Genomic DNA, 16,865 nt, shown 5'->3' on the forward strand with positions numbered 1-16,865 from the left:
GGTTTTTTTTTTTGTTTGTTTTCCCCTATATACTTGGATCGTAGAGGTTCAGCCTTTATTACTGCTCTCAATGGAATCAAGTTTGAAAAGCATCAGTCTCACAGATACCTGATTTTTCATGTTTTATCTATTAATTATATATACTTAGTGTTCAAAAATTCCATTTTGCTCTAGAGGCTATTGGTAAGTTATAATTATAATTTAGTACTATTATATATTATACATATAATATACATTATACACATGAGATACACTCGCTTATGGAAGTGCCGTAGCAGAGCCATGGTAGAGCCAGAAGATGCTCTTCCAGTTCCACGATGGCGACAGTGGTCACCGTACAGGAGACTGTAGGGAGTTCCGCTTGTTGGGAGATGCAGACTCGATGTGCATCTCACTGCCTCTGCAGCTCAGCATGCTGAGTGAGGTGTGAAATGAGCCCCAAGCCACGTTTTCTTCTCATGCTGCCTCTCACCTGTTGGTAATTGGGGAGCTGTGTTTCTAGGATGGTTAATTTTCACCTTGCATGGGCATTAGGTGTCTGTTCCAAAGAAATCAGTGGGAGTCTTTTCTCTGACTTTAGTGTTGATCCAAAGTCCCTTGCATCTAGTTTGCATGTCAGAAAAAACAATTATCTCCTTCCCTGCTGCTTTTTAATTGTGTAAATACTATGAACTCCTCACAAGTTTTGAGTTCAGCACACATGCAGACAATTTTGTTCCCAGATTTTTTTGCTTCCTGTTGTGATTTTAAGGTTGCAGCATGTGACTCCTTAAAACACTGTGACTGTAAGTGCTGTAACCTTGCTTTATTACAAAACATATATTTGCCAGAGCAAAGAAGAATTTGGGTTAAAGGGAAGTAGATAATTCCATTTCCTTATTTCCGAGGGGTGTTGCAACACCTCCCGATGTAAAACTACCTGCAAAGGAGTCAGCATCACTGTGTGTCAGCATTGTGCCACAGAGGAGCAGGACAAGATTCCCAGCTGAATAAAATTTGCTTTTGTGGAGATCTGTAAGCCCTTTGTCTCGTAAGATGGTTATTAACTTGGGTAGTTTTAGGCTGACTGGATTTCTCAGTATTAAAATAGATGATAGTTGCAGTGTTTATTATGGAACAATAAGTTCAGGACAAAAGCTTTTGCTAATGCAAAGCACTTTGCCTTGGACAAGCTCTGTCCGACAGTGAGACATTGCCATCTCTTGGGCAGGTGCAGCTAGAACTTAGACTATGTTTAAAACCTACAATAATTAAAAGCCCAGTAGCATAGCTGAGGACTTGGACAGGGCTGAGTCTGTCACTGAGTCCAGTATCCTGGTATTTTGGTTGCTGCTATTCGTGTGTATACATCTTAATACTGGCAAGGGCACAATCTGACTCAGAAATCAGAAAAACACTTGTTATTTCTTTGTGTAAAAATGGTTGTAGTTACCAGGTTGATGTCCCTTAAATATTACAAGCTGTGAGTAATTTCTTCTCAATTTATGAGACTGGAAAAGTTTAAGTATAATTACATTTGGGATTATTGTCGTTTACTTCCTAGAGTCTGAGCCTTTTAAACACAAGGCTCAGAACTGACTTTTTAAAATAAAAGATGCAATTTTCTGCAATCACAGGGCTTTAAGAGATTAAGCTTTGAGAGTACGAAATATCCTAAGTCTCTTGGCAAAACTACGAGGGTTGGCAGTATTGATGCCTGACTTGCTTCTTGATAATACATCTCCTTTTTAAAAAAGAAGGTGCGTAGGCATAAGCTCCTAATTTTAATTAAATTCTGTCTTTCAGAAGGGAAAGTGGCAGGTGTGTAGAGCTAGAGAGACCCTCTGTGAAGTAATTAGATGAAAACTGATAATATTTGGCTTAATCCACAGTGCTGGCAGAAAGGTTCTCAGAAAACAACACCTGCCCTTTGCTGATTAATAGGCGTCCTCCGTGTTAGTGATCCTACGATATGCCTTTGGTAAATGTTGCCTGTTCTAATAATAAAAAAACATCCTAAAACATGTCAGCAGGCTGAGTAAGTTCTATTTTTCTGGGGAAAGTAATGGGAACTTTGGACATGTGAGAATAATTGCACCTGATCCAAGTACAATAGCAGCAGTATGGCCAAATTTTTCTTGATTTGTAAAAAAAAGTAATTTTTTTTTTTAATATTAGAGTATGAATTTTTAAACAATGGTGTCTCAAAATTTTTGACCAAGTTTTGAACTTTAGGTATTTGGCCTCTATGGGATTGTAGGGTCTGTGCAAAGAAAAAGTGAGAAATGGCCTGTTTCCTGAAAGAGCCCCAAATATGAACGCCTGTGCCTCATCGGTACAGCTGCCGAGTCTGGCATCAGAGTGAGGGTGACAAAGGGGTGTGTGCTGGAAGGAGAAGGCTTTGGCACAATGGGACGTACCCCTAAAAACTTTGGGGAATGCAGATATGTGGGATGAGCGAGACAGCAGGCAAATGAGGTGGTACAACCAAGGGTGCAAAAAATTAGAGGCAATATAATACTTTATGATACACTTTTATTCTTTGAGTTCAACAATATGCAATAGGAAAATTTCCTAGAAATCCTCCCATTTATAGGTATGTGCATATATATATATATATGTGTCTGTGTATAGATATCTGTAAACCCACCCGCGCTGCAGTGCTTGGATGTAGAAACTCCTGTGCTTAGGGTGGACCAAGCAGCCTGAGGACTCCTCCAGTGCATCTTTCTCCATGTGTGCTGTTTCCAACATACTGATCCTCTTTCCTTCTCACTTGGATTCCATAAATGCACTTTGGTTTCTGAATTGCACTCACCAGAAGCCAGAAAGGGCCCTTGCCTCTTTAAGTTGCTCATAAAATCCAGTTAAAGTTGGATGTTCATAGAAAATCACTCTGACAGTTCATCTCCTTGCCATGGTATTATCCAAAATACAATTTTATACTCCACAGTGTGAGTAGCTTAAAAAGGTAAATTACAGCTCATGATTGTTGATAGAGGTCACTGAGATTTCTACCAGATTATTCACAGGCAAATATTTAGCCTGAGAGAAATAAATGCTTTGAATCAGTTAGGTATCTATTTAAACTTAAGCAATTATAAATATGGATACATAAAACTGCTGGTTTGTAATATGCTGTAGGCATGAGGTACTTCCTTTGGGGTTATTTTGATCTCAGAAAAATTAAATACTGGGATATACATCATGAAGTGTCGAGTGCCGGCTTTAAGCTGCAGAATTTTCTCATGAAGGAACAAAAAGGCAACACATTACCTCATAGGTAGTAGGTACTGGGTCTATCTCATGGGTTTCATATATCAAACCATGAAAAAGGAGACTACAACCAAGAAATATAATTTCCAGGAAGCTGCACTAAAGCAGCTGTTGCTCTATGTGTCCTGCAAATAGCCGCAGTGGAGATCTCTCTGTTCTTTTTTAAGGACTGTATAATATATGTTTTTTTTTCTTTGTTTTAGCATCTGCTTCTGTGACTACAACAATGTCCGTATTTGTGGATGGGAAAGAAGTTTCTCCATTGGTAGAGATTCTTCAGGTGAGGTACTTGCACTGCATTATAGAATCATAGAATCAGGGAATGGTTTGGGTTGGAAAGGACCTTCAAGATCATCGACTTCCAACCCCGTTGCCATGGGCAGGGTCCCCTCCCACTAGCCCAGGTTGCTCAAAGCCTCATCCAGCCTGGCCTTGAACACCTCCAGGGATGGGGCATCCACAGCTTCTCTGGGCAGCCTGGGCTAGTGCCTCACCAGCCTCACAGGAAAGCATTTCTTCCTAATATCCCCTCTTTCAGGGGTAGGTTATGACTGCATATCTCTACTTCTCTGTGTCTTTTAGAAGTAATAATTTTGCAAGGAAAGCTCTTGCCAATGGTGCATTCAGCCATCTCCCCTTGATACCAGCAGCAGTGGGGGACGGGGACCAGGAGCAGGGGACCTGCTGTGGGCACCCGCTGTCCCTGCTGACCCAGGCTGGGAACACATTCCACCAAAGTGGTCCCCGGGGGGTCCTGGGCTGCTTTGACATCCTCGGCCGCAGCATGCAGCCGGCGGAGGGGTGACGACCCTCACTCTAAAGGGACAAGCCTCTATCACTAACCAGCCTGGCATTTCAGACCCTCCTCAGCAAATATCATCCTCCCTGAAAGATGGTACTGAAGACAAGGAGAACAATCCCACCGCTTGCTGTTAGCAAACGCGAGGCTATTGAGGACTATTTTGTTTCTTAAACACACTGGAGGAAAACAGCAGTACAGCAGAGAAGCTGGGTTTGCGTGACATCCCTGAGTCCAACACACAAAAGGAGACTGGGGTGAAAAAGGGGAGCCAGGTAATTTTATCACTTTTTACCTTTGGCCGTCTAGAGTTTCTAGCCGAGCACAATGGATGTGTTTCTTAGTCAAGACCAGAGGCATCTGTAGGTCCTGACAAAGGAGATCCGTGCCTCGGAGCAGGACTTGGAGCAGGGCCGCATTCTGCTCCCCGCCTCAGCAGTATGATCCATGGGGGAGTGCATTTATTTGCAGAGCCATTTTATATCCCAAAAGGGCTTCAAAAATCAGCACCGGGGTAGGAGTTCAGCCTGACGAACTACAGCAACTCGTGTGCTGTAATTCTGGTCTCTCCCATAAAGAACTACGTTACTGTTTTTTAAAATATGCATTTAGGGAGTTTTAGAGTGATTGACTCAATAGAATGTAATAGGTATTATGAAGTTCTTATAGTTTTTAAATAACTCCCTAAATGCTTATTTATGTGAAACAGTAGCTTTTGGATTCTTCTAGCCATTATACTTTAAAGCGCAATAAATCTCGGTTTAGGTCTCGCTGCCATCCCTCAGACTTAGGAAATTTAAACCAACATATGGCATAGGGTTTGTGGGATATACTGGCATAGACTGGTGCAGGTTTTTTTCTCATCTTATTTTCCCCTTGATATCTGAATCTTAATAACACTAAGTGCAATGATACTGATTTTACAGGGAGGTTATTTTATTCCTTTGCATCCAGTGAAAATCCCCACGGCAGTATTTTTTTTTAAATCCTACCTGAGCAGTAGCTCCTTTTTTTCTGTGTAAATGACTTGTTTAATCTTTACACCACACTGTATTCAAAGTTCTCATCATGAATGAAAGCCCTGCAAAATTTTAATCTGAAAACAGCACAACTGTAGAAGCAAAATCCAAATTTTTTTTTTTTTCACTTTCAGGTTTTAATTCTCTCAAGCATTTAGTTTATAATTCTTTCTTTTGCAGTAAGATGCAAGCTAGCATCCCAAGTGCTGCGCACGTGGACACACCACACATGACCCCCCACCTTCCAGGATGGCTGCAGTGTCCCCAGAGTGGGCTGTTCTCCATGGTGTCTGAAGAGAAGCATCCCCAGACAGAAAATCTTTTAGTATACTGGTTGCTTTGTTGCGGTATTTTTACACCACTTACAGCTTACTTCTCAGTAGTCACGTGTTGCATAGAAAAAAATGACTTTATTTAGGTGAAAATTTAATTTGATGACCAGTGAAGGTTCTCCTGCAGAACTGTATTCTGTTTATTTTGACGTGTTGCTCTTAGGAAAGGGAATTTAACCATTTTTTTCCCTTTTGTGGATAAACAAGGATACATTGGGAAGAGAGGAATAGAAGGATTCCCAGAAGGACCTGGACAGTGAGGACCGAAAGGAGAAAAGAGTGATCAGGGTCTCTGGTGAAACAGGACTTCCTTCCAGGAGGGGACAGCGTGGTCCTAGAAGACCTCTAGGAACTGCAGGCTACAAGGGACAATGGGGTCCAACAGGTGACACAGGACTGAGAGGTGACCAGAAGAGAAGTGTGTGGGAAGGGCTGGAAGGGACACATGGAGTCACCTGGTGCCTGAGGATTGATGGGGCCCAAAGGAGACCCTGAAGTCCTTAGAAAAAGGGGTCAGCCTGGAAAACATGGACTGGCTGGATTTCCAGGTGGAAAAAGAGAAAGGACAGAAGGAAAATGGTGAAGAAAATGAAATTGTAGCTCTTCCAGTGGGTCTTGGAAAAAAAAGAAAAAAAAAGAAAAGCAGCCTTCGGTGTGGTGGTTTTTTTTTTGTTTTTTGTTTTTTTTTTTCTTCACCCAGCAAGGGAGAATGCTTGCTGTCCATTTAGTGCTGCCTCTAAGCGACATTCAGGAGGCTATGGCATACTGAGTAAGTAAGAGAGGAGAAAAAAGCTTGTATCTTGACTTGATTGATTTATCTATTGTACTGTCTTATATGGAAATATTCTCTGACCTAATTAGCAGCATAGAAGAAAATTTTCTTTTCAGTCTATTTTCTGTTTAGCTCAATTGTTTCATGATAATGAATAAAGGAAAACAGAATACATTTAGTTTTTACAGAAAATAAAATTATTGTGGAGAAGAGGAGGACCTCTTCCAGGAGGTCTGCTGGATTGTTGTGGGAAATCTTGTGAGAAGTGTTAATTGTTTTTTCACACAGAAATGTTAATTCCCTTTCAACACTTTTTACCCAGCTTGAGTGTAATTTAGTTCCATTTTTACCCACTTCCTATTCTATATGAATGTTATTTTTTCCAGTTTGCCTTCTGGATACTTGAGCATTAAGATTTTAAATTACCTATTATTACAAACCTGGCTTATTTTCTATGCTACTTCGGTTTTCACTGTTTCCTCCTTTATTATGTTTCCAAGCCAGATTTTTTTAGTTTATCAGTCTACCTTGTATCTGCAGGTCTAAATTTTCGTTTGCAAACAATTGGAAGTGGAACCCTCTGGGAGGTGCTTTTTTAATCTCCTTTGCTGATCTCATTTAAGAAATACTCCATTAATTTAATACAAAATACATTTACACAGTTTGCCGTGTCCCTCTGTGTTTTGGAATGGCAGGCAGGGGGAAGATCCTGCAAGGACAAGGTTGTTGTGGCCACATCGATGTTCAGGACCCCGCTGTGTCCCAGGAGGAACTTCAGGCTGCAGAGGAGGGGAGCGGTGAGGGTCTCTGGTTAAGTCGTTCCTTTCCTCCCCATCTCTGATAATGATGGGGAGCAAGGATTAGTGTTGCACGGATGCTGCTTCCTTGGGGAATTGCTTTATGTTGGTTAAAGCTTCCTTCATGATGCACTGGCTTTCATGTGTTTGCTTTTGCCAAACCCCAGAAGGGTTTTTAGTGACCCAGCACTTGTGAGAAGATCACAGCCTTTCCTATCCAGGCCTGGTGGATGTGCCAGTACAAATTGGTAGCATGGACACAGCTTTGTTTTTACTTAGCTTTGCAAATCTCAGTCAAAAACAGTTATCTGCAAATGTGCAAGGCTAGGAGTGTGTATGAAATGTACTTTGAAGAAACTTTAATGGCCCACATGCATCACTTATAGCAGTAAAATGTAGATCCAGATCCCCTGAATAAACAAAGTGATTAATCTAGTGCTAAATCTTAATTTACACTTTCAACCCATTAGTTTTCCAAACTGCTTCAGTAACTCAATAAGCACGGTATAATTTAAAAACCTGCGGTTGTTGCATAATCTAATAATACTATTCCAGACTGCTACTGTTCAAGCTATTCAGGAAAATACACTAACCCAGGACTAAAGCTGTGTTTCTTGCTTTAACTTTAGTGTGCAGCAAATATGGCATTAAATTGAAGTCTGTGAAAGAGTAACTTTGGTGAATATGTAGGCAACACTGTAAAATGCAGTAATCATCTTGGTTAAAAATGGTTAATATTCCCCTGTTGAATAACTTCTGTTGCTAATGAAAAGTCCTGAGTTAAGACCAAAATAAGGATTTTATTATAACTGATTTGATTGCCTTTTATCTTCCTTTGATGTGTCCATGATCTTGTCAGAAATATAACTGCTGAAGACACAGGTATTTTTAACTTCAGTTTAAAACATTGAGTCCAATTACAGTATTGAAAAGAGTTGTAAATTTTTAAAAAAGGACTGTTTGAATTCAGGACTCAGCTCTGTTTTCAGCAATATGAATGCACATCAGTGAGTGCTGCAGCAGGTTCCATTCCAGGAGCTGCAACAAGCCCATGTTCTACACGGGGTTAGAGTATCTTACTGCAAAACTCTGAATGGATTCCTTTGGAATACCCTGAAAAGCTGGTGAATCAATCTAGCCTGAAATGCTTAGTAACAGACTTTCCGTAATCAACTTGTTATTGCTGAAAGCTGTAGACTATTGTGCTGGAAAGGGTGGTCGCAAATAAATCATGGAGGATTATAATTCTCTCCACTTACATTAAAGGAGAATTGATTGTATTCTCCAGCTCACCTGAAACAAGCAGCCTTTCTTGTCCAGCAGCTGAGCTTTGAGCATACTGGTATGTTGTAAATTCAGACTGATTGAATGAGATGGTTTCCTTGCTCATATTTCACCAAGACAAGGCAATGAAAGGTAGCCTCGCATTCCTGAGTTTCGTACTGCACTCTGAATTGGGCTGGGAAATCTAAGAATAAACGCTGGCCCATTTTAAGGTCACTGGGGAAGGAAACGAGTACTGTGATTGCTGGGAAAGAGCGAAGAAAATCAATTAGCCTATGAAATCTGGAGGGGTTATCGGTTCCAATAAGAACAATGTTGTAGCAACCCTCCCAGGGTGGATTTGTCCCTTTTCCCAGCGGGGTTGTGTTCTGCCGCTCTGCTGTGCAGCACAGCCTCCTGCAGGTACTTTGCTCTGCACTGGAGGCAGAGTGAGAAGAAAATATTTGCTTGCTCCATCTCTGCATTTACCTGAGACAGCCCGGATTTGAGGCTGAATTGCCCTTTTGGTGCATTTCCATGCAGACACGTGCGCTCATACAGCTATTTCTGTGATTTCTCTTTTACCCCTTCTAAACTCCCACTGCAAGGAGGGGAGTGTGGTGCCAAACTCTGCACGCTGAATACTGAGAGAGAAACCTGGACCCTGCTGAAGCAAACGGACCAATTCACGCTGAGTCTGGTAGTACCAAAACACGATGCTGCTCTTTGCAAGAGGAGCATCCCTAAAGCCTGGAAAACTAGTGTTGGGGGAAGAGCCAAAAAAAGTCCCACGTGAAGAGTAGCATCCCAGCTGGGGGAAAGCATTTGAATTTCCTCAAATTTCAATGTCACCTTGCTCCTTTCAGGGGACTTTGCCAATCCCCCCTTCTCCCTGCACCGTGCAGGCTCTCATTGGCCACGGGAGCAGCTGTTACAGAAATAAAACAGATTCTCTCTGAAAATAAGATTGTCTTTTTCAAAGTGCCATTGAGTGGGGGTTGTCCTGGGAGCAGGACCATTTGTAAGGTAGGAGATAGCACGCACTGGTTGTTTAGTGTTTGGGCAGGGTATTTACAATGAATCAAAGAATTTAAGACATAGTGGCAATATAATTTGTCTCAGGAAAAATTACTGTCTGTAATGAATGTATAGCTGCATGGGGACTAGTGTTTTTCCTTGCCTACAGAAGAATTTAAAATAATTAAATAACAGAAAGTGCAACCATCTCCTTGATATTTAAAGCTGGGACATTGGGGTTAAATACCTGTTGTGAACTGGAATATCTAAATACTGTAATTTTAGGGACCAAACCGAAGAACAACTGTGTTATTATGATGTTATTGTGGGACACATGCTAACAATTAATGGATATTTAGATCCAATTAAATATGGATGCACTGAATGCGATATCACTGTGGCAAAGTTTAATTCTTCGTATTTTGTGTCCACTGTGAATAATAATCTTTCCTAACTGGGGGATTCAAATGAATGATTTTAGAATCAGTGGTGGTGAGCTAGTGTAATGAAAAAGTCCAAAATTTCATTTTTGTTAAAATGTGTTTATGTATTAAGAATAATTATTTTAGGAACTGTCTTGCCCATTATAATGAAAATCTATTTAACAGTTCCTTGCTCTGAGCAATTTATTTTCTAAACAGACTGTTAAGGTATAATTTTTTTATTAATTATGTTTTTCCCATATTTGATGGCAATCCATCAGTCTGGCTGTGTAACTGGAGAGTGCCTGGTTTTAGAACTTATTGCAGAAGTTGCTTGTGACAGTAAAACATAGAAGTGGTTTTGATTTGAAAACCGAGTTATCATTTCCCTGTAAAGTTATTAGGTGTCTAAAGCTGCAATTTCCTTCTGCTACTGGCTTTCATTGTGTGGAAGTTATGGATTTATTTAGTTATCTCCAGTAGTGGCAAAACACTCCTGTGTGAGTACATTCTTCAAAAGGAGAATTTATCCCTTTTTTTTCTCTTCCTAGACAGCAGATGACCCTCCTTCTCTGTGACTGTGACTGCTTCCCTGGTGCTGGCTGGAAGGTCTGGCTCCTCTCTGCCTGCCTGTGCTGAGTGCTGCCCTCCTGTGCCAGCTGTCCCAGGGTTAAACTCTTCATGGTAAGGTTGGCAGGCACTGGTTGAGAGCAAATACGAGACTGTGACAAAAATCAGTGCCCAATGTGCTGTCGTAATGTGACAGATGCACGGAGAAGGGATAATTTATCCCTTGCTGGAGCTGATGGTAAAGAATGGGTTGAATGGCAGCAGTGGGCAACAGTGGTCATTGGGGATTTTGTGGGGATAATAAATTTTCCATTAAATGACTTGTTCTTATGTGAAAATGGAAAAAATCATGACCCTTTCCTCTAAAACTGAGTTCTTGAAGATGGAAAGGTTATAGTCCAGCCCCCAGATACCTGACTTTGGGTCAGACTTCTTTTTGTCCTCTGGATGGCAAGGTTAGTCAACATTTCTCCCAGTGACTTTTTCATGTAATGAAGTTCCTTAGATGCTAAGGAAGGTAAGGTTACAGGTTCAGCAAGAAAGGGAGTCTGTTCCATTTGTATTTACAGGTCAGTACACTGGTTTAAAAAAGAAACAAAGATGCTTTATATGACAGGTCATCTGAGAGGCATCATCTGTCCTATAGGAAAAAATGTGTGCTTCTTACTCTGTCCTTTCTTCCTGGTTCAGCTAAACCAAGACTTTAAAAATAAAGAAGAATGGACCTGAAAGTTTACACAGAAACAATATACAAGTCCAGAAAATCCGTCAGTAACAAAGAAAAAACTGACATAAAAATTTTAGAATACTTGACGTTTCATTTTGTTTCCCTTTATTCTTTTAGAGCAAAGTTTTTTCTAATGTGCAGTTGTGTTGGACTCTGAAATGATTTAATTATTCCTAATCTTGTATCTCTCAGTCAGCCCCTTGAACTTCCATTGATACCCATGGGACCACTTCCAACCCCAGGGAATAGGAGCAGACAGACCGCAAGTGCTCTGTAGGGTGATGGTCAATGGGGGTGAGCAGGCAAGAGGTTTTGCTAACTTTGCTTTACTTTCCCCAGAAAAAAATGAGGCTTTGTAACATAGTCCTTCAGGTTAAGGACACTGCTCATGTAAGTCTTCTGGCTTTGTGGGGAACGTGCAAATGGAAAGGATGTTGTGCAGTGATTTATTATTGCGTTCATCTTTCACTACAGCTGCCAACATGTGGAGCTCACTGAGGCTCGTCTCAGCGTTTGTGATGCTGGTTTTTGCCACCGTGCACGCGGGAGTGAAGGTGACCCCAGCTGTGAAGTACACGAAGACAAAGCCCTTGCAGCTGGTGGGCAGCGGTGCCTCCCACTCCCCCCTCACCCCACTCCCAGCAGCACCGGGCAGAGCCGAGTTACCCAGCCCGACCCCCGCAGCCCGAGGGACCACAACACTCTTCCCCTACGACAACTACACACTCGACACGGCTGATTTCTTCTTCAACTGCTGTGACTGCTGCCCACCTGCTGCGGGGTCCCGGGGGCAGCCGGGGGAGCAGGGACCCCCAGGTATGGTGATGCCTGTCTCGCCGCTCTCAGCTAAAGTGCATAAACTGTATCATGGAGTCTCCTGCTTTTCCTTCAAGAAATGAGTTGGCAGAACTTGTGCAGCAAATGCCAAGTGTGATTACGCCTGGTGTAAAGCCGGGGCAAAAAAAGTGCATGCTAACCACATCCCAGAAGTTATAAAACACCAATATGAGTGGGAAAGCCCCAAAAGGAACTTTCTCCCCACGGCACTCACTTTGAGGACCACGCTGATGTGGGAGCACATGCAGAGCTGGTCCCATACCATGCTGCTGCTGGCGGGTGCTCCACATGGCCATGCTCTTCGATTCTCTGTCCCTGTGTCTGATCCCCTGGGAGACAGAGATTTACTTTCACATTCACTTCAGCTGTGGTTTTATGACCCTCAAAACTACCTGCAAGCAGTTCTGTATCTTTGCTGAAGTTTTGTGAAAAAAGCCTCTTTTCCTGTTTTTTTTTTTTTCCTTCCCTTGGAAAACAGGAAGTTAAATACAAAAATAATTTTAAGTTCAAATTTTAAAAGAATGATTTGCTCTCACAAAAGGCAGTTCCGTGTAGCATACCTAAATATTTTATAAGACATACTTTGTCTCTTTTTTTCTACGGCTGAAATACATATCTATAGAGCCCCTAATTCTAATACTGCTATGAATAGTGCATGTCTGCAAATGTTCACTTTAATAGCACTAATATTGGAGATGGAAACTATTCATCTAAGGAAAGGTGGTAAAATCATGAAACAATTTTCTTTTAATACAATGTACTCAAGGGATTTTCACTTCCCATAGCTTGGAAAGGACTGGTTAATGGAAATTATAGTGGCTGCAGAGGGAGTTTCTACTCCTTCATCTCTTTAAGTGTTGATGGAAAAGTTCTCGTGTCAAATGGGTTGTGTTGTGATGATTGAAGCTGCCATCGTCTGCTCCCAGGTGTGCACCAGGAGTCTCTAGATTCCTAAGTGGATGAAAAAGTAAAAAAGGGATTGAAGACAGCTTGCATGCCTTTCAGCCCATCGCTTATGCGCCACAGAGCTGTATGCCAGGTTCCACTTTTATATTTGCAAACTTAATTATTTTTAAGGAGAGGGGCAGTTATGAATCTATGGGAGCTCCTTAGATGCACTCAAATATTAAAGACAGATTACTTCTGATGTTTTATGGATGTCTGAGCTCCTGTGGCTCTGAGCCAGCTGAAAGTTGGTTTTAAAAAGTTCTTCTTAACTACAGCCAAGAGTGAAATGATAAACTGTAAGATTTGGGTATTGCAGTAGCTGAAAGGCAAAGTCTGGGGAAGTGCGTGCCTGACCAGGGAACCTGTGAGCATGCACTCCGCTAATCCCAGCAGCAGCAGTGTGGTATTGCTCCTACCACCCCTCGCCTTTCGCCCCGCTGTAGGGTTTCAGCTGCAGTGTCTGCAACATGTAGGGCAGCAGGGTACTCAGGCCAAACCCATCTGTCTCACATCTATTTTTTTCATTGGTTGTATGATGCCAAATAGAATAGCCAGCTTTTCCCAGGGTGATGGGAACAGGGTTTCCCTTCCCTGGTATCCCTCGATGCTGTGCTGCTTAGCTATTATTGCAAAATTTTTTGTAATGTTAAACCTTTGAGTTACTAAGGTAATTTTGTTGGTGTTATTATGTTACAGGTCCCAAGGGGGAGAAGGGAGATGCTGGTCTGCAAGGTCTGCCGGGAACCCCAGGCCCTCAAGGTCCAAAAGGTTCTAAAGGAGAAAGAGGTAAAGCAGACTAACTGCTCCTTTTGAAAACAGATGCTGTTATTCTCACCTAATACTACAAAACTGTAGGAAAAAATATTGTCAAAGGAAATGGAGTACACTGCTGTGGGTTGACACCTATGAGATTTAGCTGGCATTAGAGCAGGGACAATAACTCAGGTGGTGGTAGCATATGTGCAGACAGTATAGGAACTGCCGCTGCTTATAAAGATCTCACTAGAAACTCCTTGTTCTGAAAGGGAGTTTAAAAACTGAGTTCAGTTTGCTTTGGATTAGGGATGTAAGTAGGAAAAAAACACCATGGAAGCTGCATTCAGGTGTAGAAGCTGGATTTCAATTTAAGTATCTCAGGCGAAATGATTTCAGCTAAGATGGAGAGCAATCAGTAGTAACTGAAAGGAAAGCCTGCCCTTCATTTCAGGCTCAGAGCAGCTCTGTCCTGCTGCCTCACACCAGCGTAGGACCCTGTCGTGGAGAAACACAAAGCAAAGCTGATAACGGGGGTGCCAGCAGCAACGTGCTGTGTAGTTCAGTCAGTGCAGTCTCTTAGGCTTTGATTGACTTCTTGAACAAGACTTTGGCAATTCTGGAGTGAGAAATGCAGAGCTGTCATCTCCATCTTGCCAATAAACAGCAGCAACCACCTCCCAACAGGGCGGTGATTAGAGTTAGAAATCCAGCATTCAGATGAGATGCAATTGTCTGCGTGATGGTGCTTGGTGCTGTGAGATTCAGTTGAGGTTTCTGAAGGCATTTCTTGAAAACGCACATTGCTCGTGTCTGTTCCATTATTGAAGTGAGGGACAAATACAAAATGGTACCAGTCATCTTCTATGTAATGATCGCTATGCTGCACAGAACGTCACTAACAGTATATTAATGGTGAAATGTCCTAGGAGGCAAAGGGGAGCAAGGCGAGCGAGGAGTAAGTGGAAACCCTGGTTATCCAGGCAAACCTGGACTGCAAGGTACGTAACATGAGCTGGGAAAGCCAGGAATATTGCACTGATCTTTCCCTTTGCCCCTCCATCTCCAAAGCAATCCAATACTTTTAATCATTTTTCCTCCCCACTTTGCCCTTTTCCTAGGTGAAGCTGGAGTAAAAGGCAATAAGGGCAACTACGGCTTCCCTGGACTGAAGGGACAAAAGGGGTCCAAAGGGGACACTTGTGAGAACGGGACCAAAGGAGACAAGGGAGATAGGGGGGATGCTGGAGAGCCAGGAGTGGGTGGAGAACAGGGTGACAAAGGGGAAAAGGGGGACACAGGGGAGAAGGGGTACTGTGGGGAGCCAGGGGGGAGAGGTGCGAAGGGGGAGAGAGGGGAAGGGGGGACAAAGGGAGAAAAAGGGAGCAAAGGGGAAATGGGGGATGAGGGTATTCAGGGGGTGGATGGAAAACAGGGAGAAAAGGGTGAGCAAGGAAGAAAGGGTGAAAAAGGGGACCTGGGACCTGCTGGAGTGGCAGGACCTTCTGGGCCCAAGGGGGTAGCTGGCAGCAAGGGGGGCCGAGGGGCCCCAGGAAAGAAAGGGTCCCGTGGGGCGAAGGGTGCCCGAGGGGACACTGCAAAGCTCCTGCGATCAGCATTCAGCGCCGGCTTGTCCAAGCCCTTCCCTCCGCCCAATGTCCCCATTAGATTTGACAAGATCTTATACAATGACCAAGAAGATTACAACCCTTCCACTGGGAAATTCAACTGCAGCGTGCCCGGGGCGTACGTCTTTGCCTACCACCTGACGGTGAGAGGGCGTCCAGCCCGCGTCAGCCTTGTTGCCCGCAACAGGAAGGTGGCCAAAGCCCGTGAGACGCTCTACGGCCAGGAGATCGACCAGGCATCCTTCCTGACTGTCCTGAAGCTGAGTGCGGGCGACCAGGTGTGGCTGGAGGTTGCACGGGACTGGAATGGGGTCTACGTCAGCGCTGAGGATGACAGCATCTTTACGGGGTTTCTTCTGTATCCAGATGTTTTTGAGATCCTGCTATAGATTTATAGGGCAAAAATGTTACTGAGAAACATATCTTTCCTTCTGTCTGCGAGAGGAGAAATGAGCATCAGTTTAGCATATTGGTTTAGTTGCTAGGTTTCGTGATCTTTTAACAAAAATATTTATATTTGCAAAACATGGATTAGTTTTAACTAGCAGCCCCAAGAAGTGGCACGTCCTTTGTGCAGGTGAGTGATGGCTAAGAGAAACTATTGTCCAAACACCAGCAGGATAGGCACAGAGAGGGGATTTCCCATCACAGACTTCAGGTTTGTAATTAGTCTATTCAAATTATGTAATGAAACTTATTGTCCAACTGCAATTTTATTCAGGCCAGCTCCTGCAATCCTTGCATGGTCAAAACTCCTCTGGAAATCAGCACTGATAACCATTGGTTTTAGTAAAGATTGCAGAGTTTGATTTGTAGAGCTTGATCAGATGTGAACATGAGCAGTAGGTTTCTTTAAATTACATGAAAAGATTTAAAGTTATCATTGAATCAGTATTATCTAGTTCTTTAGACTTAGTGGTGAATTATATAAAGATTTATCTAAAAAAGTGTTAGAACTATTTGATCAGTGTAAAGAAACCCGAAATATTGTAATTAGGCAAAAATATGTCTGAAAATTTCAAAAGTAACTGAGAGATGCTTAATGCACCTTATTAGGCTACTCAGAAACCCCGTTTCTGAGCCACTGACAATTCAGCTGATGCTGCAGGGTCAGTTCTTGGCCATGGGGAGGAGAAAGGGGTGGCAGCCAGGAACAGGCTTTGGCACTCACACAAGTCCTAGAGCATTGTGATGTCCCAGTGGATGTGTGGTCACATTTTTAAAAAGCTGGTTTACCAAAATGGAACTGAATCTTGTGAAATAAAAGTATGACATTAAATAATCTCTGGATGTCAGACTGGATAAATTCCCTTATTAATGCACTTTCTCTCATCGTAGTGTCTTTACACCACCTTTGGCATATTATCTGTGGCACACAAAATTGTTGCAATTGCTCTTCTTTTTGAGAAGTAAAACTCAAGTCCCATAATTAGCCTTCAGTGGCACTGGGTTTTACTTGTCTTCTAAGGCAGTCACGTTTTCCCAGTGATTTGATCAATTCTGGGTCTGACCCCAGCGTGGACAGGGTGAATTAGGCTGCAATTCCCATTGCTCTGAGTTTCCTTGCTTAAATTGCCATCGTGCTTTCCATATCATATTTAAATACCACCGTAAATCATGTCACTCTCTCTAATGTCTTCTTTTTACATGGCACCAAGATGAAGAATTCCTGAGACATTTTTTATGCAGTGAGAAAATTAACACCAGAGAACTGCTGTTAAATTTT

General features: G+C 42.5%; 1 protein-coding gene across 1 annotated transcript; it reads left to right on the plus strand.

The window, feature by feature from the left end:
• Positions 1–317: 317 nt before the first annotated feature.
• Positions 318–15,528, plus strand: OTOL1 (otolin 1). Its single transcript, XM_010076772.1, is given in 9 exon segments — positions 318–347; positions 752–785; positions 3,459–3,540; positions 5,723–5,858; positions 5,860–5,917; positions 11,448–11,789; positions 13,455–13,544; positions 14,450–14,512; positions 14,633–15,528. Coding segments are annotated over 9 exon segments (1,731 nt in total).
• The last annotated feature ends 1,337 nt before the right edge of the window (positions 15,529–16,865 follow it).

This window comes from Pterocles gutturalis, unplaced genomic scaffold (assembly GCF_000699245.1).
Source record: "Pterocles gutturalis isolate BGI_N339 unplaced genomic scaffold, ASM69924v1 scaffold2358, whole genome shotgun sequence".
NCBI lineage: Eukaryota > Metazoa > Chordata > Aves > Pterocliformes > Pteroclidae > Pterocles > Pterocles gutturalis.